Source organism: Pseudorasbora parva, chromosome 8 (genome assembly GCF_024679245.1).
Source record: "Pseudorasbora parva isolate DD20220531a chromosome 8, ASM2467924v1, whole genome shotgun sequence".
Taxonomy (NCBI): domain Eukaryota; kingdom Metazoa; phylum Chordata; class Actinopteri; order Cypriniformes; family Gobionidae; genus Pseudorasbora; species Pseudorasbora parva.
This window is the reverse complement of record NC_090179.1, coordinates 29,548,036-29,571,361: the sequence shown is the minus strand read 5'-3', so window position 1 is coordinate 29,571,361 and position 23,326 is coordinate 29,548,036. Positions and strand designations below refer to the sequence as shown.

The 23,326-nt window shown below is 36.7% G+C and overlaps 2 protein-coding genes across 3 annotated transcripts; both read right to left on the bottom strand.

Annotated features, from left to right (window-relative positions):
- Nucleotides 1-105: 105 nt before the first annotated feature.
- Nucleotides 106-12,579, bottom strand: nlrx1 (NLR family member X1). 2 transcript variants are annotated; one of them, XM_067450701.1, is made up of 10 exons: nucleotides 12,382-12,579; nucleotides 9,858-9,993; nucleotides 8,693-8,803; nucleotides 8,230-8,299; nucleotides 8,011-8,120; nucleotides 7,306-7,928; nucleotides 4,560-5,983; nucleotides 2,790-2,876; nucleotides 1,693-1,944; nucleotides 106-1,575 (listed from the first exon to the last, which is right to left on the bottom strand). In XM_067450701.1, the coding sequence occupies exons 3-10, from the start codon at nucleotides 8,796-8,798 to the stop codon at nucleotides 1,221-1,223; spliced, it is 3,027 nt and encodes a 1,008-aa protein (XP_067306802.1). In that variant the 5' UTR covers nucleotides 8,799-8,803; nucleotides 9,858-9,993; nucleotides 12,382-12,579; the 3' UTR covers nucleotides 106-1,220. The 2 variants fall into 2 exon arrangements, with proteins under 2 accessions (XP_067306802.1, XP_067306801.1); XM_067450700.1 differs by lacking the exon at nucleotides 9,858-9,993.
- Nucleotides 12,580-13,515: 936 nt separating this feature from the next.
- abcg4b (ATP-binding cassette, sub-family G (WHITE), member 4b) lies at nucleotides 13,516-22,513 on the bottom strand. Its single transcript, XM_067451759.1, has 15 exons — nucleotides 22,381-22,513; nucleotides 21,032-21,272; nucleotides 19,116-19,233; nucleotides 18,730-18,862; nucleotides 18,513-18,563; nucleotides 18,275-18,420; nucleotides 18,046-18,169; nucleotides 17,843-17,957; nucleotides 17,176-17,318; nucleotides 16,888-16,986; nucleotides 16,473-16,641; nucleotides 16,232-16,332; nucleotides 15,904-16,062; nucleotides 14,577-14,695; nucleotides 13,516-14,480 (listed from the first exon to the last, which is right to left on the bottom strand). Exons 2-15 carry the CDS (start codon nucleotides 21,261-21,263, stop codon nucleotides 14,255-14,257), a joined length of 1,935 nt encoding a protein of 644 aa, XP_067307860.1. The 5' UTR covers nucleotides 21,264-21,272; nucleotides 22,381-22,513; the 3' UTR covers nucleotides 13,516-14,254.
- Between the last annotated feature and the right edge of the window lie 813 nt (nucleotides 22,514-23,326).

Here is a 23,326-nt window from a genome sequence, read left to right as displayed (position 1 = left end):
ATTAAGATGACCAACAACAAACTCCCATAATATGCCTGGTTGTTTTTGAGATGTTAAAAACTAGCCTCTTTAGGGAAAGACAAAGCAAGACAAACAGCCAAAGTCTTCCATCAGCAGTTTAAGTTTTATTTTATTGCACAGCTCATTTCTGTCACAATTTGCTAATACAAACATTTTTTCAATCATAGATTCAGACAAGAGAAATGTTAATATTGCAGAAGCATCAAAAGGCTTGTCTTGGTTAACCTTGTCTAAAGCACCATTTGACACTCAAACATTGTGTAAAGACTTTAACCATACGCAAAAATGTTTATGTGTGTTCGCAAAAACTGCGAACACACATATATCATATGATAACAAGGGACCCTATATTCTCCCTGAACACATGCATAGTAAATGGCAACATTTGTCATCGTGTAACAAGTTTTCAAGTAGTGATCTGCAAAATCTTTCCCACAAACAATCAAATAAAATGCATTTGTCACAGTGTTTCCTCAAAATGACCTAATGCTATAGACAGATATGCTGTAAACACAGTAAGAAGTAAAATCATCCCTTTACAAACTAAGTGGGAATCTTAAAGGTATAGTTCACCAAAAAATTAAAATTCTATTATTTATTGATTTATTAATTAATTAACCCTCATGCCATCCCCAATGCATTTGACTTACTTTCTTCAGAAAAATATCATTTTTATTTATAATAATCTATTCAACCCCAGTGGATGTATCTTCTTAACATTGCTTCCGGTCTGCAGTGATCCTTCTTAAAAAGGATGTTTTGACAAGATGTAAGCTAAACTTGTGAATGCGCTTGAAACAATTGGCCAGAAATTAGTTTTTATACTTAAAATATTAGTATTTTTCTTACACATACATATCGTCTTACCTGAGAAGACAATGATGCATCCAGTGGGCTCGTATAGATTACTGTCATGATCGCTGTATGTGGTTTATTAAGCATCAACCAAGTGGCACCCATTCACTTGAATTAGATGGACTCACAGAGATGGATGATTTTTCTAAAAATCTTAATTTTTGTTTATCTGAAGAAAGAAAGTCATATATAACGGGGATGTCAAAAGGTTGAGTAAATGATGACAGAGTTTTCATTTTTGGGAGACTCAACTCTCCCTTTAAGGCTGCCTGGATTGAAACATGGCAACAAATATCCCTTTGAAAAATAATACTTCTGTTCCTTTAGAATCAATGATAATTGCATCATTTTGTAGCAGTCCCTTTTCCCGTTTGACTGCTCTTTTCCAGTAAGCTCAGAGTTTGCCTCACACCGCTCTCTACTCGCCTGAAGTGCATTTTTTTCCAGAAACTCGGGTGCTGTTTCCGACCCCATTCCAGGTCTTTCAGGAAGACCAGCAGTTGCTCGCGTACACGCTCTCTGTCCCAAGAAAGAGAATTTTTTCCAATAACACTCAGAATGGGATGCCAGTCCTCTGAGATGTCCGAACCCTCCGTTACAGAGGCCAGGACTTTCACTCGCCGGCCCTCCTTCACTCGAGGATCCCCATGCACGTACAGCGACTGCTTGCCCACATCGGTAAGCTGGTTCAGATACAGGCTGGGAGGAAGTAGAAAACATCTATTAACATCGCAAATTAGCATGAAATCTGGTGGATTTATAAGAGAGATATTTAATTAGACTATTCAAAAACAACACAAGTATTTTGTTACACACTGTACTGTGTGGATGCTGGGATGTTCACGACAAGCATCGACCAGGGTGAGAGCTGCACTGTCTCCGATGTTGTTGTATGCCACATTCAGTTCCTTTAACATGCCATGCTGGCCCAGTCTCTCAGCCAGCATTTGTGCCGATTGGTCCCCGAGGCCTGTGTGCATCAGATGCAGCTTTTGCAGAGAGTGGTTACCAGACAGACCTTCAAGTAAATGGCTGATGCCAGTGTCCGACAAGTAGTTGTCACACAACCTGTGATCAGAGCAACACAAAATGCAAAGGAAACATATTTTTCATGTGTATAAACCCAGTAATTCTTGAGTACTAGTATGAAACTGAAAAACTAGTTTACCAATCATTTCATCTTTAGGGATTTACCTGTTAAACATTGTCACGGTTATACTTTTAGGCCACTTTCATTTTCTCACAAATAGTTTTTTCTTAGCTCATTTCTGTAAGGGTCAATACAATCAAATACTAATATACCAAATATTTATTATAAATATTGACAAATTTAGCATTCACTTCAATGATTGAATGAAAAATGAGCCAAGACAATAAAACTACAACTATTAAAAAAAAATTATTTGATGAAAAAACTAAATGAAAATAATAAATGTTGTCTTGACAACTAACTGGAGGGTGATCAACCCTTTAACTGAAATAAATTAATTAAAGCTAAATAGTAATATATATATTTTTTTAATTTATAAATTTTATAAATATATATATATATATATATATATATATATATATATATATATATATATATATATATATATATATATATATATATAACTAAATACAAATACAATACTAAATACATACAAATTGTTACGCATTTTATTATTTTATGTATTGTTTTTTTCTTAATAAATGTATATTTTTTATCTACATTAAGTATTATATTATGGTCTGACGACAGTGAGTACACATTTTCAGATGTGTTTTGCCCCATGTCTCAAAAATCAGTGAACAGATGCAATGTGCTGCTAATAAATACATTACATTAAGTCATTTTTTGTCAGTAAAAATGTCAACTGCCCCTCAAAAATGGATATATCATAGTAACAATGTGCTATTGAAAGTAGGCTTACTGTAATGACTTAATTGTACAGTTGGGCTCAAGTAGGAGATCTCGCAGTAGAATGCAGGACTCAGGACCCAGGCTGTTAAACTGGAGACTGTAAACACACAGTGAGCAAAACCAAACACACAGCGTGCCATTAGTTTGCCGATTTCCCAGGCAGAAAATCAATAACTAATAAGAAAATTGTGCTTAGGTGCAATTATCACTGACAGCATTCTGCAAGCAAAGCAACTTTAAGGCAACAATTGAATCCATAGTACAAAGTTGCACGTTAAAGTTAACTTTCAACCAACAAGATGCAGCACATAAAAAAAAAAACTTTTTGTTTAAACATAAAACTTGAAGTCAGTGTATTACAGGGCACTTCAGCTAGCTTCTACGGAGGATCAGTTCATTTCAATCAACTTTTAAAGGGGACAAATATGATTCCAATCTATCTATCCAATGCTAGCATTTTTTTGGCCAGTTTAAGATTTTTTTTATGCTTTTGAAAGTATTTTATGCTTATCAAGGCTACATTTATTTGATCAATTATTACGATTAAAATGAAATGTTCTAAAAAGTAATTTAATATATTCTAAAATGTCATTTATTCCTGTGATAAAAGCTGCATTTTCAGCACCATTACTCCAGTCTTCAGTGTCACATGATCATTAAGAAATCATTTTAATGTATATGATTTGCTGCTCAATAAATATTTCTTCAAAAACAGTTGTGCTGCTTAATATTTTTGTGGAAACAGTGATATATTATTCTAGGATTCTTTAATCAATAGAAAGTTATAAACGAATAGGATTCATTTAAAATTTACAGTCACTTATGTTTAAAGAGTTTTTCTTTAAAGGTCCCGTTCTTCGCAATTCCATCTTTCAAACTTTAGTTAGTGTGTAAAGTTGCTGTTAGAGCATAAATAATACCTGTACAATTATAAAGCTCAAAGTTCAATGCCAAGCAAAATATTTTATTTAACAGAAGTTCCCTTTCAAAGCCTACAGCGAACGGCCGGTTTGTACTACAGCAGGAAGTGCAGGGATGTAATGACGTCACTAGAACCGTTTGTTGACTAACCCTCCGCCCACAAGAACACGCAAAAGAGGGTTGCTCTCCCACGTGGAGAAGAGCGCGCATTCAGCACTTGCATCTCCAGTTATGGTAAGTGGCGGGACCTTTCCGGGCAAAGTGCGCTAAGCTGCTGTCCATATTGTTATGTTATATTGCACACTGTAAACATAATCAAAGCTTCGCGAAGAACGAGACCTTTAAAAAACTCAAACATAACTGACATAACTAACTTTTGAACTAAGTTTTTTTGTTGTCGTTTTGAATGACCCATAAATTCCTTGCTTTCAAAACCAAAACCTATAACCTATGCTGGTTTGCTGGTCTTAGCTGTTATCCTAGACTGGTAAGGCTGGTCTGGTGGTTGGTTTTGGGCACTTTTCAGCAGTTCATGTTGAGAGAACCAGCTTAAACACACAAGCTTGACCAGACTGGGAGACCACTTTAAACCAGCTTTGACCAAAACCTGGTTTGCTAGGTTTTGTCTTCAGCAGGAAACATTTGAAAGAAGAACAGCCTGCTAGTTGATGAGCCCTGGTGTACACTGACTAATTCAATATCAACATGTCAATATCATATTTAGCAATATCTAAATAGGTCACTAAAATGCTATAGATGTTTAATATGCTTCAGAGGTTTCCACTTGTATGCAAAACACTAAATGATTCAAGCATGCAAAACACTGACTAGTTCTCTATAGCATATGTGCATGTCTCACTTGAGGTTGCTAGTGTGATGGAAGGCTGGCCAGAGCAACTGCATTAACTCTGGTGTGATGTGGCAGGAGGAGAGGTTGAGCTCATTCAGGTGGAATCTCGAGCGTGTGCAGCCCAGAACTGTGCTCAGCACAAAGCACTTGTGTGGCGTCATGCGTATAGTCGATAAGTTGATGGTCTTGATCGACTGTAGGATTTCCGCTGTGAGTCGAGGGTTCTGAAACTCATACAGCAGAACCAGAAGGTCCATGAGTTCCTCAGGAGGCTGATTCTTCTTACTCTCCTTGATGAGGTGTTTTCTCAGGGCACGAGTGATCTGAGAAACTGTATGACTCTTGATGTTGCATCCAAGCTGGTCTAACAGCCTCCGGTTTCCATAGTGAAGAAGTCCACCCATGAAGATAGGGTAGAGTTCAAAGGCCCTGGTGTAGGTTTCCTGTTGTGGCTGTGGACCATGTACTCCCAGAAGACTTTGCTCCACCTGGTCCAAGACATCTTCATTGAAGCTGTCCTCTGAACGAAACATTTCCGCCGCCATGGTGTTTGCAATACGCCCTTTGCTGTGGCTGTTTAAACGCTCAAAGAGTTTTGGGAACAACTTAAGCAAGTTGAAAATGGCAAAGATTCTGAAAGGTATGATTTTGGAGAGGATGCTTAGTAGGCTTGTGATGTCCTCACTGGCTTGTCCCAAAGCCTCTGAAACCTCCCTGGTCAATTTTTCCAGGACGCTTTTGTTCTCGCCAAGAACGACATAAAGAGCAGCTAGATATTCCTGCATGGCGGGAACAGCAAACATGTAGCGTCTACCAACAGATTCAGAATCTGTAACATGATCGTCACGAGACACCAGAAAGAAATCAAGCACATCTGTCCGAAACACCGCCAGTTGCTGGAGCTCTTCGTCTGTTTTAGTCTTGCCACCGACCCACTGCTCCAGTTCTTCATCGGAGAACGATGTCCGTTTGTTGGTTATGCCATCAAAAGCTAGTTTACCAACAGTACGGACCACATAGAGCATTAATGAGTTTGTTTGTTCTTGTGAAGAGATGTTGCCATCCAAAGTTATCACTTCTCCTCCGAAGTTCAGCCTCATGAAGCTGGTGTAGGTGCCAGTGAGGGTTCGAATCGGTGCCTTCGTATCAGTAAAATGCAATAAATGAAGAGTGGCACATGTGAGCCAGCAGTAAGATGGTAAGAAGCAGGCGGTTGCTAACTGACTCTCCCGCTGTAGATTTAGGTAAAGCATCTCTATAAGCATCTCGGCCGCCTTGTCCGGCTTGTCTTCATTCTGTTGCAAGAGCCTGCTGGTGAAGTAGGCTCTCTGGCGATCAGGATCATTGAAGCCACAGATCTGTACATAACGTCTGATGTATTTTTTAGGAATGTTGTCCACGGCAGATAGTCTGGTTGTAACCAAAATGCTGGCCTGTAAGAAAATCAACATGTTTTAGCAGCTATGAATTACAATAAACATTTATCTAAAGGCAAGGAGGTCAATGATAAATAAGATTGCCAACATGTGCTAAGCTCTTATAAATGTATTCGCCAAATTAATTTTAGTCTTATATGGTTTTGAAAAACATGTATATGATTGTCAAGAAAAGTGTAGTTGACACTAAAATGTAAAAAGTAATTATTTTAATATGCATTTATAATTATTTTAGTATGCGTGCACATCTTAATCATTATTTCCCATTAAGTTTTATGTTTCCATGTAAAAAGTCATTATTAAAAAATACAAATAAATAAGACTGGGTATACCAGCCTGATATGCAGATCTGCAACTCTGCAACTGGAAATCTGTACATTCATTTCTACTGCTTCTGTTACACTTTTGCGGGAACCAATCAAAGACTGGCTTATCCACTTGGAGTGCTATTTGCGGGTTTAACACGATGACGGATATAGAAGCAATGGGTCTTTTCCCGTTGATCACACCTCTTGTGGTCTGATTGTTTGAAGGACTATCCAATTGCGTACAGAGTCATTTAAATAATGCTCGTTGATCACGCCCCTTGTGCAGTAGAAAATACAGAGCAGACTTCCCAGACCAGACTTTAAGATGTTCAATCTTAAATTGAACTTGATCTGGTGATAGCCAGACAACAAATAAATATCATGAATTCATAAATATTAATCAAACTTGCCTTGTCATAAAACTATCAAAGTATCTGTACTCTTTATGTTGTTTTATTTTGTTATGTTTGTAGTACCACATGACTTTGATATGCATGGTTTCCAAATATCAATAATTCTGAAAAGATCTTCTTTTCAAGAATTTAAGTGTTTTTTCTTTATTATGATAAACAAAATATCCTGTTTATCATTTAAATTTAGGAAGAAAAAAATTATCACCATATAGCAGGTGTATTAGGTCTTTTTCGGTGTAAACTAGGTATACTATAAACTATAATACTGATCTGCCAACATTGCTGCTCTATGATAAATTAAAATAAGATGATAACATCACTGTTTTCTCCAGAACGACTGTACAGCCAAAAACAATCGTCATTGTAAAAGTACTATATAAATAAAGATGATTGTTTGATTGATTGATATTAAAGTCCCTGTATTTATGAACTGCAGTTTTAATATATTTGTAAATTGATACATCCAGACAAAAAAAAATTGTGTCATGTCATTTACCTATGGTAAATTACATCACAAAACCACATCCGATTTAATTAGGAACATGACATGATTCCACATGCCAGGTCACAGAAAAAAAGAGCTGAGCTCTTGCAGTACCTCAGGTAGCAGGTACTTCCTAAGTAGATTAACAACAACAGCTCCTGATGGGAGAGCCTCATTGGGATCGTTGCATAACTCCGTGGAGCCGATACGAAAATCCAGCTTCATTTTCTCCATTCCATTGAAGATAAAGAGGACATCCTTAGCCTTGTCAGTATCTCCACCAAGATAAGGCGTCTTGCGAAGGTGCATGTATTTCCTGCCTACGAGGTCTCGAAGGGATGTTGGTTTGGACAAATGGGCGAGATCCTCACAGGAGAATGGTAACACAAGTTTGAACTGGGAGAAAATTGATCCAGCACACCAATCCAGCACCAGTTTACGGACGACAGTACTTTTCCCTGTGCCGACAGCCCCATATAGCAAAACATTTAGTCCTCGTGCCTTGTTTACATTATTACTAGCGTCAAAGAGCTGTTCAACTGTGAGAGAGGGGCGTAGAGATACACTTTCCTTTGCCTTGAAGGGACTAAGTCCCCTATCCTCATCAGGATGACGTTCTAGGATTAGTGGCTCCACATGCATAGTTTCGGGAGAAAAGTAGCCACCGAATTGTCTCTCTTCTTGAGGAAGGTGACTGAACCATAATGCCAACTTCTGTTTGTGGATCTCAATGGGATCTGCAGGTTAATACAAGCATGGAAATACATTGCCATTTTTTAATATGCCATCCAAATGTAAACAATGAATGCATAAACTCACCTGTGACAGGCTCGCCGGTACAATAGAACCTGGAGTTGAATCCACAGATGGAATAGCACATTGATGTTTTCATTTCTCTCCATGTATTTCTGTACGAGCTTGCTGTCTTGCTGATGAGACAACACACAGACAATATCAAAACATATTCTCTGAAAACACTAGACATAGATGCTGCATCAAAAAATGATGGATTCATTTTTCAGCATTATAGCTACTTACATTGGGAATGAAAAGTGACGTTGTTTTACGCTACCGAAGATGCCATCTGATCGGAGGCTTAAGTTAAGGGCTGAAATGAGCAATTATTATTTCAATTATAAAAAACAAAAACAAAACACACCCAGGCTACTGTGTGTGTGTGTGTGTGTGTGTGTGTCTGTGTGTGTAATTAACATGATACTAATAAAACTGTTCAAAAGCTTGGGATCAATACGATTTTCTATCTATAGAATAGTTTTATCTATAGAAACTCTATTTCAATAAAAACTTTTAAATTGTAATTTCACAATATTATATATTTTTTTAAACCTTATCACATAATTTGTCATATTAATGCAAAATATTTCTGTTAAAATAGTGTGTGAACATATATATATTTAAACATATATATATTTAAATTAATAAAAATCACATTGAATTATTTATTATTACTTTAAATATTTTAAGGTTATCAAACACTTACTTGTTTCAAGAGCCCTGGTGTGACGTTTGCAGCAGACATCTTTTGATAACCCTTGGCATCTCCATCTTAACACTTCCATTCGCGATGGTCTTCCAACTCGCCACATTTTGACTTTAAAATAAACCCTAAATTATTATACGTTTTACCATAGTGATTTAAAAGGTTAAACAGGTCTGGAAATTGTGTTGTACAGGGAAACAAATGCTACAATCAATCAGCACCGTAACATAAGTGTACCTGGGAAAAACAAGCCAAACCTTGTGAGGTCACTCCTTTGGCTTTGTGTTTCAATGACACATGATGCTTACACAGGTATATGATACACACATTTTAACCAAAGTGTTAATTTTGGATAATGTCATTACCTAAAGAAGCTGCATGATACATCACTAAAGTGACCAATGTGGCATTTAAATACTTCTCAAATCATTTGCATATGTATATATTACCGGTATATACTTAACAATTCTTCACAAGATGAGTTGAAAAATTATCAGTCAAATTTTATATTGATGGATGTTCAAGAAGATCAAGATTAGTCTGTGTATGTAATACGTACACAACAGAAAATGTTTGTCCTCTGACAACTGTGATGATGACTAAGTAATGACTGTGATGATGATATGTCTCATATATGACCAAGATTATTTGAAGGTGTGACCTGTCACCACACCTGAACCTAAACCAATACTGGAGACTAATTAAGTAATTTACAACAGAACAAGAATAATCTGCATCTAATTCATAATAAACAGCTTTTTGGCAAAGATTATTAAACCCAGTACTTCTGTTCTAATAAAAAAAATGCTAGGGGCGCTAAAATAAGTGATTCAATCAAAATATTTTTTTCGGTTTTACTGCTGGGATTATTTTATTAATATTAATTCAAAATAATACCAAAAAACGTATAATAATGCTCAACCCCTGCATTTAATGCTTTAGTAGTGCGTTGATGCTTTAGTAGTGCGTCAGATATAGAATACATGATCAGTTTAACGTAGGGAATGTGTTGTGTCACATTGCCTCTCGCCGCATCTGATTTTTTTGCTTCGTGACAAAAAGTGAAAGTTGCCTGATTATTAACTCTCTGATGCAGGGAAGATAATGGATAAAGGGAAGGAATAAAGACAGAGGTGTTTGCTAATTTATTCAAGTTATTTTTTACCTGAAACTTTATGCAAGTGTAACACTGTTCCAACCACCCGCTCCAAGCAGGACTCAAACCCGATTCCGCCGGCATGAGAGTCGGAGGCTCCAATGAGGTTAAAGGCTGCAACCTCTAACGACAGTCGCTAGAGCGTCTTTTGAGGACAGAGGAGTGGGGTTTAATTGCACAGTGACTACTGTTACACAAACAGCTGTTCTGGCTACTCAGTGTGATTTTGTGAAAAATCATGTTGGTTTTTTATAAATATCACTTTTTTAATAGCCTAATATTTTTACTCTACAGTTGTACAATTTTAAGGAGATATATGGCATGTTTTGAATGTATTTTCCAAAATTAGTAATGATATTCCAACCCGATCACATGTAAATGCGTATAGTACGAGTGTGCAATGTCGTAGAATGTATACGCCAAAACTCATTTTGGCGTGCATACGATACACTGTTTTTCGCGTGCATGATACGCATTTTATGCCGTATATATGACAAGCTCTTGGTTAGGATTAGGGTAGTGGGGTGGGGGGGGTACACATGTATAATATGCCATAAAATGTGTATTATATGCACGTGAAAAACAGCATAGCATAGGCACGCCAAAATGAGTTTTGGGCGTATACATTCCACGACATTGCACACTTGTACTATTTATACGCATTTTCATGAGATCGGTCTGGATATTCATATTTAAAATCTAATTTTTTTTTGCCATTAAATATCTAATTAGTTAGAATCTCTTAAAGCATCGAAAATAAATTTTGGTTCAAAAATAACAAAAACTACGACTTTATTCAGCATTGTCTTCTCTTCCGTGTTTGTTTTCAAACCTCAAATAAAGATTCAAACAAGTCATGAATCAGTGTATTGATTCATGATTTGGATTGTGTGTCAAACTGCCAAACTGCTGAAATCACCAAGGGGGTAATCTAGCGCTCGGAAAGCGTTCCACCCATAGGGGCGGCCATTGCTAACCAAGCCATCACCTGCTGTTAGCATCCCATTGACTCGCATTCATTTTTTAGTCATTTTGAGAGTAAATAACTTTACATCTGAGGCGTTTAAAGACATTTGTCCATTGTTTATTTATAAAGAGACACGACAATGCATAAAAGGCTCCATTACCTTGTATCTTATCGCCCCGTAGAAGCTGTTTTTGTAAAAAATAGGCTAACGATTGCATCATAATGCAATTGATGTCGGACAGTTGAGAAATTACCATATAGACAGGAGGAGACGCTCAGAAGCAATCTTTTACTGTCTATGAGGCAGTCGGGGGGATGTGGAGACATAAAGTCTGATAAAGTCAAGGGAGAAGAATGGGGAGAAGCCAGTGAGCCAAAAGCAACGGGACAAAACATTTAAACAACGTGATTCAGATTACACTTTCCACAACTACTAGAAGACCTACAACTGTCAGACAGGTTGGTTACGTCACAGCTACATCGTCAAGCGCAGTCTGAGCCTGCGCACTTTGCTCAGCCATCAGGAAGTGCGTGCTTGTAATTGACCTAATTTTCCGCTGTTGAAGTCGATGGGATAGCATTGTCCATTTCTTTTACTGTCTATGGAAATCACATGACATTTGCAATCCGAATCATGAATCAATACGCTGATGGCTGATTCATGACCGTTTGAACATGTGGTGTCATTTTTGGTTGAACCAACCCTTTAATTCATGGTGAAAACATGACTGTGCATAGTTTAGTGGAAGATTGCTGCCATCTACTACAAAACAAACACTAGCAATTTCTCAATGAACGAGTTTGTGCTTGAATGTTAGATGCAATTACTCTTGCTATTTGTGTTTAGGCAGTAATGTGGTGTAGATTATATATTTTTTTTGTATTTTAACTGACCTTAAAAAATATAATTAACACAATGACCGTGTATGGGCTGGATTCAGGGTACAATTTTTAAAACACAACTTACACAAATAAAACAGAACCAGTTTTTCCACAACTTAGACTGATAACGTTAGTGCTAAACCGAGGGGCACTAACAGTTAAGTAAAATCTTGCCTATGGTAGCAAATTGGTAGCATGGCTGCCTGCCACCGTCTAAAATAGTACAGTTCACCCTCAGAACCATAGATTGTAAGTCAGAAAAATTTGAATGTTTAATTTTGTTTCAATTATTATTAATATTATTTGACTTTTGCTTTCTAGCAGTTTCCTTATCTTTAAACCATTTGCATATAAAAATGGACTTCAAACATTTCGTAGGCTAACGTTAAAGGTCAAACAGTTTTGTCTGTAAATGTAAACAGACCATGTAGGCTATCCGTTGCTACACGTGCCTGTCAGAATGTTCGAGTGTGATTAAGAAATTTAACAGAGTTCGTCAAATCGATTTTAGAATTCGACGCACCCTCAGTGTTCTGAACTTGGTTTCAGACGCGTCTTTAATTCAGTAATATTTATAAACCAAACACCGTTAGGTCACAATGAAATTGTGTATCAGACTACTACCATTAATATTGGAAATAAGAGGTAATGATTAAGATGATTGTAGTTAATGCAAGTCTTTACCTAATCTAGATGCTGGGAATGCTGTGAATTCCTCATTGATTTTCCTCGGCCAGCGTTCTGACGCTCAGATCAAAGCCGAGGAAAGCGTCCATTCTACGGCAGGATGATGAGAGCTCTCCGCTGTCTTCCTGCTAAGCTGCTAGTCAGTTGTACCGCCCACAAACTTCAACCGACGTCAACTTTGCTTTTTACAACGCCGTGGAGATGGTCAAATGACTTAATAAAATACATGAAGTAGATATAGTAAAGGCACATATGCGAGTTATATCCGTATTTATATAGCCTAAGTTAAATCCTAACAGCAGCTTTAAAATAGATAATAGAATATAGCTTTCTCCAGGGATCTGCTTGGGTTTTCAGTCATTCCAGACAGCAAAATCATACAGCACTTTGTATTGGGCAAACCTAGCCTGGGCAAACCACGCATTAATTACTTTTGAAATTATGTCATAAGCTGTTTTACTTTGGACAGCCCTATTCAGTATCAAGTCCAACAGGTTTATAGCCTACAGCTCCACAGAATTCTGAGAAGTTCAAAACCATTCTTAGAAAGGTTCTTTGACAAACAGGTAGGCTACATGATATTTTTCTTTTTTAGATTACTCAGTTAGTCAATGTTCAAAAGATACCTTTCTCTCCAAATTGGACTGCTAATTTCTGTAATCAAATATATTATAAAAATTAAAGCATTTATTATTAAAATATTAAATGTCCTCAAATTAACCAGTATGAATATTACATTCAAGAACAGTGTTTTGCTAGCCTGACAAGCCAGACCCACATCAAGATGTTTGGTCTGGAAACTCCAATGTTTTGAAACTGGTGAATGTTTAATCTATCAACAAGCTGTTTCTGTGTTTACTAGAAGCACGCAAACGCAACTCGGCCATCGTCATTATGGCCCCGCCCACCGACTCTATACACGATGTGATTGGTCCGGCAAGAGGTAGGGGAATACAGCTCAGAAGGGTATTGAGAGTTCCTAGACGACACTCGTGGGCAGATTAAATTAGCTGCCACTAGGGTGCATCTAGATTTCTAGGCTAGTGTTTTGCCATTATAAGTGAGAAACTGAACTTCTGATGGATCTCAGAATTTTATTTCTAAACACACTTCATGGCTACATTTGGCAGTATGACATGTTAAGCAATACATTGCTGATATACATAGTATGAAATTTTGTTGACCTAAAAAAATTATAACTTTTTTAATACATAATTTGTAGCACCAGTTACATCACATTTTAGATGGAAAATATTAAATAAAAAAGAAAGAAACCTACAGAAAGATTGATACATGGTTTTATAGAAACACAGGCACTGTGTGAACCTTCACAGTCTTCTGGTTTGAATTAAAACCCTTTTTGGACATGTGCAATGATATGTAAACATCCTCGCCTCAGGCTAAATATGTTCATGATGTGCTTTCTGAAACTGAAAATGCAAAGGAAAAAAATCATTTGAATTATTGTTTGAGTACAAAAATCAGTGTTCTATTTAAATCCAGAGTTAAATGAGTTCAGTAACTGCCACAACTAACAGTAAGTTCATTTGTATTGCATATTTAAATTTGGTATCACAAATTGAATTTAGATATAGCAGCCCAAATTACACTTTTTTTTCAACACCTGGAAACTGCCTTAATGTAACACTGAAAAACATGAGATTATATAATCCAATATTTAAAGCCAATTCTGTAGACAATGAAATGGGATTTATTTAATCCAAATGAAAAACCAAAAACTAGAACACCAAAATGATCAACAAGTAAACCTGAACTTCCTGAGCAGATAATGACACCTTTGGAAATGGTTTAGAGTAGCCTGAAATCAGGTCACAGAAGCTGGAAACCATGCAAGGCAAGGACTTGAATATTATCGCTCTGATTTTATTTTGTACCGAAGAACCAAGTAGGTGGCGAGTCGCAGGATGAGGAAGAAAATACCCAGTACGATGAAGTCCATGTAGAGCTTGGCATCTTCTACATCCAACAACTGTAGAACTTCTTCAGGTCTTTGGAACTTGCAAACCCTTCCTGGACATTCAAGCTCAGTTCGGTTCATCCCATAAATGGACAAAATCACCCCTTCAAATCCATACCTATCATAAGCACAATAAGCAAAAATGAAACTGTGATTGTGCACAGTAAAAGCAGACACATTACTATTACAACTATTTAGGTTATAAATAGCGTACCGAACATAGGACACATAAGAACTCCATTGTAAGTATTCTGGAATGGTGTCAAAGTTCACAAAGAAGCCTGAGAAGAGTAGGACTGGAATTGCTGTAACTGGACCAACAAAAGTGGCCACCTGTGAATAAAATGCACAATATGTCTAGAAAAAAAATGATATACCAAGACAAGCTGAAAAGTTACAATAACCAAAAGCAGGCCTCCAGACTGAACAAATGACTAGCCATAGGATCTTAAAATGAAATATTTCATTCAATTTTGTTCAATTTGAGTTTATTTGTCTAGTGCTTTTTACAATACATATTGTTTCAAAGCAGCTTTACAGAAAATGCAGTTATAATTTAGGAAGTATTTTGTTATCAGTCAGGGATGATGGTATCAAAGTAATGTTTGTATGGCAGTGACATATTATGTGCTTAGTTTGAATTTGACAAAGACCCAAACTTACAGTCTTATTTTCAAACAAAGTTTCCCTTACACCATGTCTACATCGGACAAGACTGTCGAGTCACATCGCAACAGCTGGCTGTCTACACTGGATGTGACAAAGCAACCATTGCAAATCCATTTGTTCTCTATGTCAGAAGTAGCGCGAGTGCCTGAAGTATGTCAGAAATAGAACGGGGCATCAGTTTACTGTCGGGGAATTGTCATGTCGTGTTGTATCCAGTGCAAACAGCATCGCTGATTATAATGGGCTTACCGGTATTTTATAATGGGATTATAAATTGGTTTTCCTTACACTGCATCACACCACTTGCGTCTGGCCACAGTGTTAGAGTCAATTCAAACAAGGCAAACAAATGACCGATATTTTTTTTTTTTTTACATAAGAAAGTTTTTAGCATATATTACTGATATGTATTATTATGTCTGTAACCAAACAGTTGATGGGCCCCATTGAGGGATACCCATATTCTTCAAAATATATTTTATTGTGTTCAACAGAAGAAAGAAACTTGTATAGGTTTGTAACAACTTGAGGGTGGGTAAATGATGACAGAATTTTTGGGTAAATGTTAAAAAGACTATAATATAATATATAAAGGTTCCCAGTTCATTTCAAATGTATACTTCATTTGATAGCACGAACACAGGCTGTCATCACATGCGGACCAAAAAAGAAGTCATGACCAATAAAAATGTCTTTTTTTAAAATTTGTAAACTAGACTTGCAGGTATCTCTTAAATTTTTTTCTCTTAATATGGAAGCAAAGTTTTCACGGATGTCCTGACTTGATTTACTGACATAAATGTTTTTGTTGCATTCTGAAGCCCTGAGAAGCAAAACATTTAGTTAACAGAGTTAGTAGCTGCAACATGTACCTGAAGGGATGTGGAGGCAGCACCAACCAGAAGCCCAAGAGACTGGGCCACTAAAGCTGTACAGATTGACAAAGCCAAAAACAACAAGTAGCGGCTTGCCTCTGGAGGCTGTTCAGTCATCCAGTACACAATACTGCAGTACATGATGGGACAAAGGACCTGAGAAAGAGTGGACAAACCCATGGCAATATCAAATGCTATTATTATAAGGGTCCATGATTCCTTTGTCTTAGCTCCATTATATTAAACTTTCAACATTGTCCAAATATTCTCAGCTTATATCAGGCATAAAATGGAGTCAGTAAGGCTTAGGCGGGCAGGCACCCACCTGGAATGGAATGTCAGCCATTGTCTTAGCCAGATAGTAAGCCTTCAGGCTGTACCAGTAGTTTAGATGTTCTCTCAGAAACACAGCCATTTCTAGGGGAACTGAAAGCAGGACAGATAATCAGATCAAACCAACTTTCACTTCCCTTGGTGAATGTAGGACATTCTTTTAGACCCAGACTTGTGCTGAGTGAAACTCTGATGTGTCTGCTACATTCTTGCATTTTGCTTTACTAACGTACAGGTAAGAACTGTAGGCATCAGTGCTCCAAACATGAGAAAGAGCATTGAGAAGAAGAGGAAACCGGTGTTGTTAAAGACTTTGCTGGCATCATTGCCAATGTTGAGGTACAGTAGGCCTATCAACACTCCAATCAAGATGTGTGACATTAGACGCAGATGTGTCAAAACCTAGAAGAGGAACCAAACAGTGTTATTAAACAATGTTGCAAAACTAACAAATTGCAAGACCAAAATTGGATCTTTTTTTCCCCAAGAACCCCAAAATATAATAATAATAATACATTTTATTTATAAAGCACTTTGCTTTTTTTTTTTAATCTGATGATTCCCTTCCTAAAAGATAAAGTTGCTATATGGAAAGTTTAGGACTGACATACCAGATTGCTACTAGAACTAAATGAGACAATATTGTACCTGGTCTCTGCAAATTGTAATAAATGTTCTTTTAAAGAGAATGCAGAACTGAGTCATAGAGCTTGTCGCAAAAGTATGGCTCTCAATGTGTCCTGAATCCTGTAAAACAAGTGTAGGAAACCTTAAGAAGTCAGTCACACCATCAAACACATTACTTTTTTTATTATTTGAAAGGCTTTTGAACAGAGTGGATCAGTTTAGCTAGCCTACATCCTGACCACAAGTAAGCAGCACAGATGCTATCTACCAGCAGAAATGAAAACTTATGAAACTAGTAGCATTACTCACTTTGACACATTTTGCAGTGCATGGGGTTACGGTGGTTTTGTCAATACAGTTGCACTTTTCCTCCAAAGCACACATGCCACTCTGAACAGCCTCAAACAACACTGGGTTCAAGTCACCATACTCTCCTGATGCTACCTCAATGACTAAACACAAAACAGTATACACTCACACACACAAATATAATAATTTTTAGATGTGATTAATCATGATTAATTGATTTGAAAGCACTATGTAATATTCAGCAGGATTCTACCCTTACGAAACAAAAATATATTGCAGTATATTGAAAAATATCATGTAATACATTAGGCAATATATTCACATATATGAGATTTAATATTTATATTCTCCAATATGTTGCAATATATGAAAGCGGCAATCATTTGTATATTTTGCAATATATTACAGGAATATATAATATATTGTATAATACCATCAATATATTATTCCATGTATTTACAATATATTATAATATATTTCAAGTAATATATTGGTAAATATATTTTCCTTTCGTAAGGGTATAAGGAACACAACTTATTTGAAATAGAAATCTTTTGAAATGATAAGCATTTGCTGTCACTTTTAACTGATTTAGTGCATCCTTGCTTTATATGTCTGTGTATATGTATGTATGTATGAGTATTTATAAAATACATGGTTATCTCACTGAAATCTGCAGGATTGTGGTATGTTGGACAGTGAAGACCCAGTCCTCTCAAATAAGGGATGAGGTATGGGACACTTCCCTTATATATGCACTGACCTTGGCTTAAAATATAAAGCTGTGAAAGAGACACAGAAATCATATGATGACTGAAGTGATCTGAAGATGTTTCAGATTCCCAAAAAGATTTGCATATGCCTTTGTACCTTATCAAACATCTCAAAGAGTTTGGCACTAGGCTGATGAATAGTGCAAATGATGGTTCGCCCTCCTTGGGCTAGAGACTTCATCAAAGACACTACCTGGAAACAGGATGCACTATCCAAACCACTGCGATCAAAAAGACACATTTATGTTGCTATGGTTATATATAAAAAATGGTCATAAGCATATAAATAATGCTGTTTTATTTGTGTGAGATGATAATATCATTACCTGGTGGGCTCATCAAAGAACATGACCGGGGGGTTGTTTACTAGCTCAAGGGCAATAGCTAACCTCTTACACTGGCCCCCAGAGAGAGAGACAGTACGAGTGTGGACACACTCATGTAGTCCCAGGGCTGTCAGAATTTCTTTTATCTACATGACAACATTAACACAGAGAAAGTAGGTGACATTTCAGAGAGAAGCATAGTGGGGCAGGTCTGCATTAGGTTATGAGTTTTACCTACCAGCTCTTTTTTCACCTCTGTGTTTTCATTAAGCTTCAAGTTGGCTGAAACCTTAAAAAGAGTGAATAACTCATTAATTTGAGTTCAGTCATGTGTTTCCCTTTAGGATTTTTTTTCTGTACATGAAAAGCATTCTGAAGTTATATCAAAATGAGCATTAGCATCAAACCAGCAGTAGGGGGCATCCTTTACCAAATCATTCTCCCTACAGACTCACCATCATTGCTTCTTGAACGGTCAAGTGGGGCAGCAATTTGTCCTCCTGCATAATGTAACAGGACATTTTACGAAAGGATCGGAGGTCTCTGAGCCTTCCATTTACCAGGATCTGTCCAGTCATCCCTGTTTCTCTTTAACGCACAAGACAATCAGCAATGGGTGTGTGTGCTTTGAACTATTGAATTTAGTTTAATTAAAAAAAAAAAAAAAAAAAAAAAAAATGTTTTAAATATATATATATTTAAAGAATGCATTTAGGTATTTTTTATTCATAATAAAGTTTACTTATGAAATTAAATTATTTAGAACAAAAATTATAGCATGATTTCTCATTATTTTATTATTATGTTTCCAACATGACTCTTCCACTCAATGTCCCCTCACCTGTATCCTGCCAGGATGTTCATCAAGGTAGACTTTCCAGCCCCAGACGGGCCCATGATGCCAATGAGTTCTCGACTGCAGAACTTACCCGATAGACACTTGAGCAAGGCCTTATATCCTGTGAGGGGAGAAAAAATATATGATTGGAGTCATACGATTGGTTCTCTTTTGGAACAAGCGGTACACTTACAGTTAATCCCTTCAAATAAGAAGTATGGTTTAATCCATGAACCTCATGACTGTACTACATATTTTCTCCAAAGCTAAGAAATGTGAGAAAGTGGGTGATGAAGGTGATGAGATAATCAATCAGACTCCAAAACCTTTAAAATTAAACCACTCTGGACAAATCTGCTCATTGACCTTTCTGAGTCTTTCAGACCAAGGCACCCTAATTAACAGCCTATTAGCCCGAAAGCTCTGTTCTCACACTCAAAAAATCAAGGAAAGCCCTCTTCTTTACCCTTTGACTTTATTCCCATACATGTCTGTTTATACAAGTCGTTTGATGGCTGCCATATTATCATCACTGGTGGAGCTCTTGCTTTAGGCCACAATGGAAGCACTGAGAGTACAAATTACATTGAACAGTCACCCTAACCTTAACATAGGCTATATCACCTTTCCAAATACATTTAATCTCATCCTTTTTTATCATATGCAGACATATTATGAATGCTACATTCAGCATGGATAAGGACAGTCAGGATAATTACCAAGGCTCAAACATTAGGATGCTATCATAAGCCAATTCCAAATTAAAAAGTGTGTTCTCCCTAGTGATGTCAGATGTAATCTCATCTAATTTAAGCTATTGTGATGATGGATGGCAGCGACACCGCAAAAATAAAAGCATTGTTGGCCTATGAAGGCATCTTCCTCACTGGGATCTTTTTACCAATAATAAGAGATTAAATAACTCCTATCTTTGGGCCAGACTAGACAGTGCATGAGTCAGCTTCATCAGATAAAAACAGAAGTGTTCAGAATAAAATATGAATAATGAATTTACCTGCAAATGAAATATCTGTTCAAATGTGATTTTAATCTCCTCTGTATGCTAAGCTAGTAAAATACAATTACTTACCATATCCACTTTGTAAATAAAGAAAAACTTCTACTATAAGAATGCATAGAGCCAAGACCTGAATGGTTTCATTTGATTTGTGCAAACAAGATGTACGTCCATTATTGCACACAGACTGTATTCTATTGTAAAGACTGGATTTCATTTCTAATCTGATTTTATGCTGTGTTCATTTGTGCACAGTTATTCAGAGACGACAAGTGTTGGGGGTAACCCCAAGTAATGCAAGTAATACAATATGTAATCAAATTACTTTTTAAGTAACTAGTAAAGTAATGCATTACTTTTACTTTTACAACTTTACTTTTGCAAATAAGTTACTCAAGTTAGTTTGCTTATTGGCTTATTGACACATCTCCTGTCAACATGAATGGAGTAAGGTGAAGCGTTGTGTGCTGTGTAAGCATGATGGTTATTGGAGTACTAAATGTGATTATTACTCATTTCACAAGCACAAAAACAGATTCAGTGTAGTCCTCAAAATGAATAAGCTTGAAGTGCAAACTTACACAAACCTGCAATAATTAAATACGTTAAATAATACAAATATACTTGATGTATTTAATCTCACTTTATTAAACAATGTCTTTGTTGCTGACCTTCGATGATTCTAATAAGGAAAAAATGACTTTACATAAACAGCACATTTATGTTTCATTGTTTAATTTTAATTGCTGATAAAAGGAGGATTTAACTTTATTTTCCTGCATCTTATTAAAATGTATATATAAATATAGGTTGTTTCCCAAGGTTGTTTGAGCTGCACCATCTACGTGAACTTGCATTTTCTTTACATGGTTATTAATGAAATTGTGTATGTCCTCCTGACCTTGTTTCTTCCACCATGGTCCTTCTCTGATGGTGTAGGACAGCTCACTGAACTCCAGGTCCACTGAAGATCGTTTGGGCAGGTGAGAGAAGCGCTGCGCCTCTGTGATGTGGTTCTCCACCTTCTTTAGATGGGTTAGCAATGGAGCTTCCTGGGGCTGTGTTCCCCCATTACAGAGGCTATCCTCCATAGAAATACTAACTGTCCCAGGATCAGACGTCTTCTCGGCCATTCCAACGGTCTGAAAGGGAGAAAAAATGCTTCAGTGCTGTGACTATATGTCTAAAGAACAACATGGTTACATTATTACATTTAATTTCACTGTGACTTCAAGTCAACAAAGTCATCATACGTACATAACCATGCATTCAAAATGAGAAATCTCTAAGGGGAGCATCTTACTACTTTCCCCTCGAATCGCAAACCTTTTTACACTCTCTGCTCATGCAGGAGAGGCCCCTACTCTGTCAAATTGATCTGGTTTAGAATTTGGAGCTCTTGTAAAAGGCTAGGATTTGGTTTCCACCAAGAGACTGCATTGTGCTGACACACTGAATTGACCGGCTAGATGTAAGTCCCTGGAGTTTGGAGCCAAAAGGAAGAGCGAAATTAGAGAATGTATTTTCAGGTCAGAGACAGACATCATTAGCTCAGTCCCACAGAGAACACTATAGGCAGGAGGAGATCACTTGAGCGTTCACATGAGACTTAGATTGTGCCGTGCGGCGACAGCCTGTACAATGGAAATCTTTTTGGAATGTATTGTATCCAGTGAAACTGGATTTTTTTTCTTTTCTTCAAAATTAGTACAAATACTAACAAACTGGAAATACAAACTGGAAAATAAAAAGGGATATTTTAAAAAGAAACATGAAAAGTACCATTCTTTTTTATTGTATCTGAGCAAGAAAACAACATTGTATTAATATGTTCCTGCCCTTTTAAGAGTAATGAGATTGTTTTATTGAACACACAAAAATAAAAAGTTTCACAGGGCAATACCGACAGTTTTGGCTTGTGCCTTGTGGTCTTTCTGCTGTAGGCTAATCCACAATAATTAGTAGTTTTATCTCTGTTAATAACATGAATGTATGTTGTTTTATTACTTTAATTAAATAATAATTAATGAATAAATTAAAAGAAAATATATCACAGTATAGTTACGATTAAAATATAATGTGACATATAACATTTTATTATGATAAAATACATTATTGATCAGACATTATGGTCTGATTATAAAACATAGATGATAAAACAAATATTGTAAAGTTTTATTCCTGCTGAGAATGAACTGCATTGACTGGTAACAAACCAAATGTTTAAAATTTAGGGGGGTTATCACTTACCTATATGCTCACACTTGAGAGGAAATGTATTCGTTTTAAGTGTTGAAATGCAGGTCACTTCTTTCTTTACAATAAGTATCTACCAGAAATAATTCCTGCTACTGGTAATCCCGTACAGAACTGAATAAAAAACCGAGTCCTGTGGGAGTTTCGTTGTGAGGTGTGACGCAAAACATGAGATGGATGAAAGAGCCGCAGCGAGAGGCTGCTCACTGCAGAGCCATGGGTGGAGTGTGAAGTCCAGCACCCCCTTCTCTAGATGTAATTTGGGCGTAATGGGTGGAGCTAGAAGGTCCAACCACGAACTAACCCTACCAGAACACTAGCACATATTAGATCCACAGAGGTGGAGCTCAATCCCATGACGTCCAGAGAGGGGGAGCCAGACATCATTTGGCTTTGCAGTGAGCTGCACTTGCCTTGGAATATGTTCAACGATGCTCCAAACCAGACCTGCGCGCGGACTCTCTTCCATGGAAACCGACCAAAATACATAAATAAATTGGGTTTATTTATTTTATTTGTTTATTTAGAATAGTTTAGGATTTCCCATTTATTTTACATATTAGGCTATTCAACGTTTAATGTAGACCTATATATATATATATATTTTTTTTTTATATGTTATATAATTTGTGTAAAACTGTCACAGAAATATGTGTTTTAAAAATGCGTAAAATGCGTTTGTTTATTAAAGCAGGTATGAGATTATATACTTCTGTGGACAGTGTGGTATGTAATTTCCTGTGAAAATGAGTGGACGCGATGGCAACATGCCACAACTGGTTGCCAGAAGAAGCCACGCGCTAATAAAGTGAGTTCAGACTCGGAACAAGGACGAGTCTAAGCTTGACATCTGACAGGCAGTATTCCACTGTTTAAATGCCACCTGATGCCTGTAACAGACATTTATGAAACATCGACCTTGAAAAGTATGGATTTACAA

Coding starts and splice junctions, on each gene's coding strand:
- abcg4b (XM_067451759.1), bottom strand. CDS start 21,263: ATGGCCGAGAAGACGTCTGATCCTGGGACAGTTAGTATTTCTATGGAG. Junction 18,564..18,729: donor CCGTTCAAGAAGCAATGATG/GTGAGTCTGTAG, acceptor ACTCTTTTTAAG/GTTTCAGCCAACTTGAAGCT. Junction 18,170..18,274: donor TTCTTTGATGAGCCCACCAG/GTAATGATATTA, acceptor TTTTGATCGCAG/TGGTTTGGATAGTGCATCCT.
- nlrx1 (XM_067450701.1), bottom strand. CDS start 8,798: ATGTGGCGAGTTGGAAGACCATCGCGAATGGAAGTGTTAAGATGGAGA. Junction 8,300..8,692: donor CACCAGGGCTCTTGAAACAA/GTAAGTGTTTGA, acceptor TGCTCATTTCAG/CCCTTAACTTAAGCCTCCGA. Junction 2,877..4,559: donor CATCACACTAGCAACCTCAA/GTGAGACATGCA, acceptor GTGTGTTTACAG/TCTCCAGTTTAACAGCCTGG.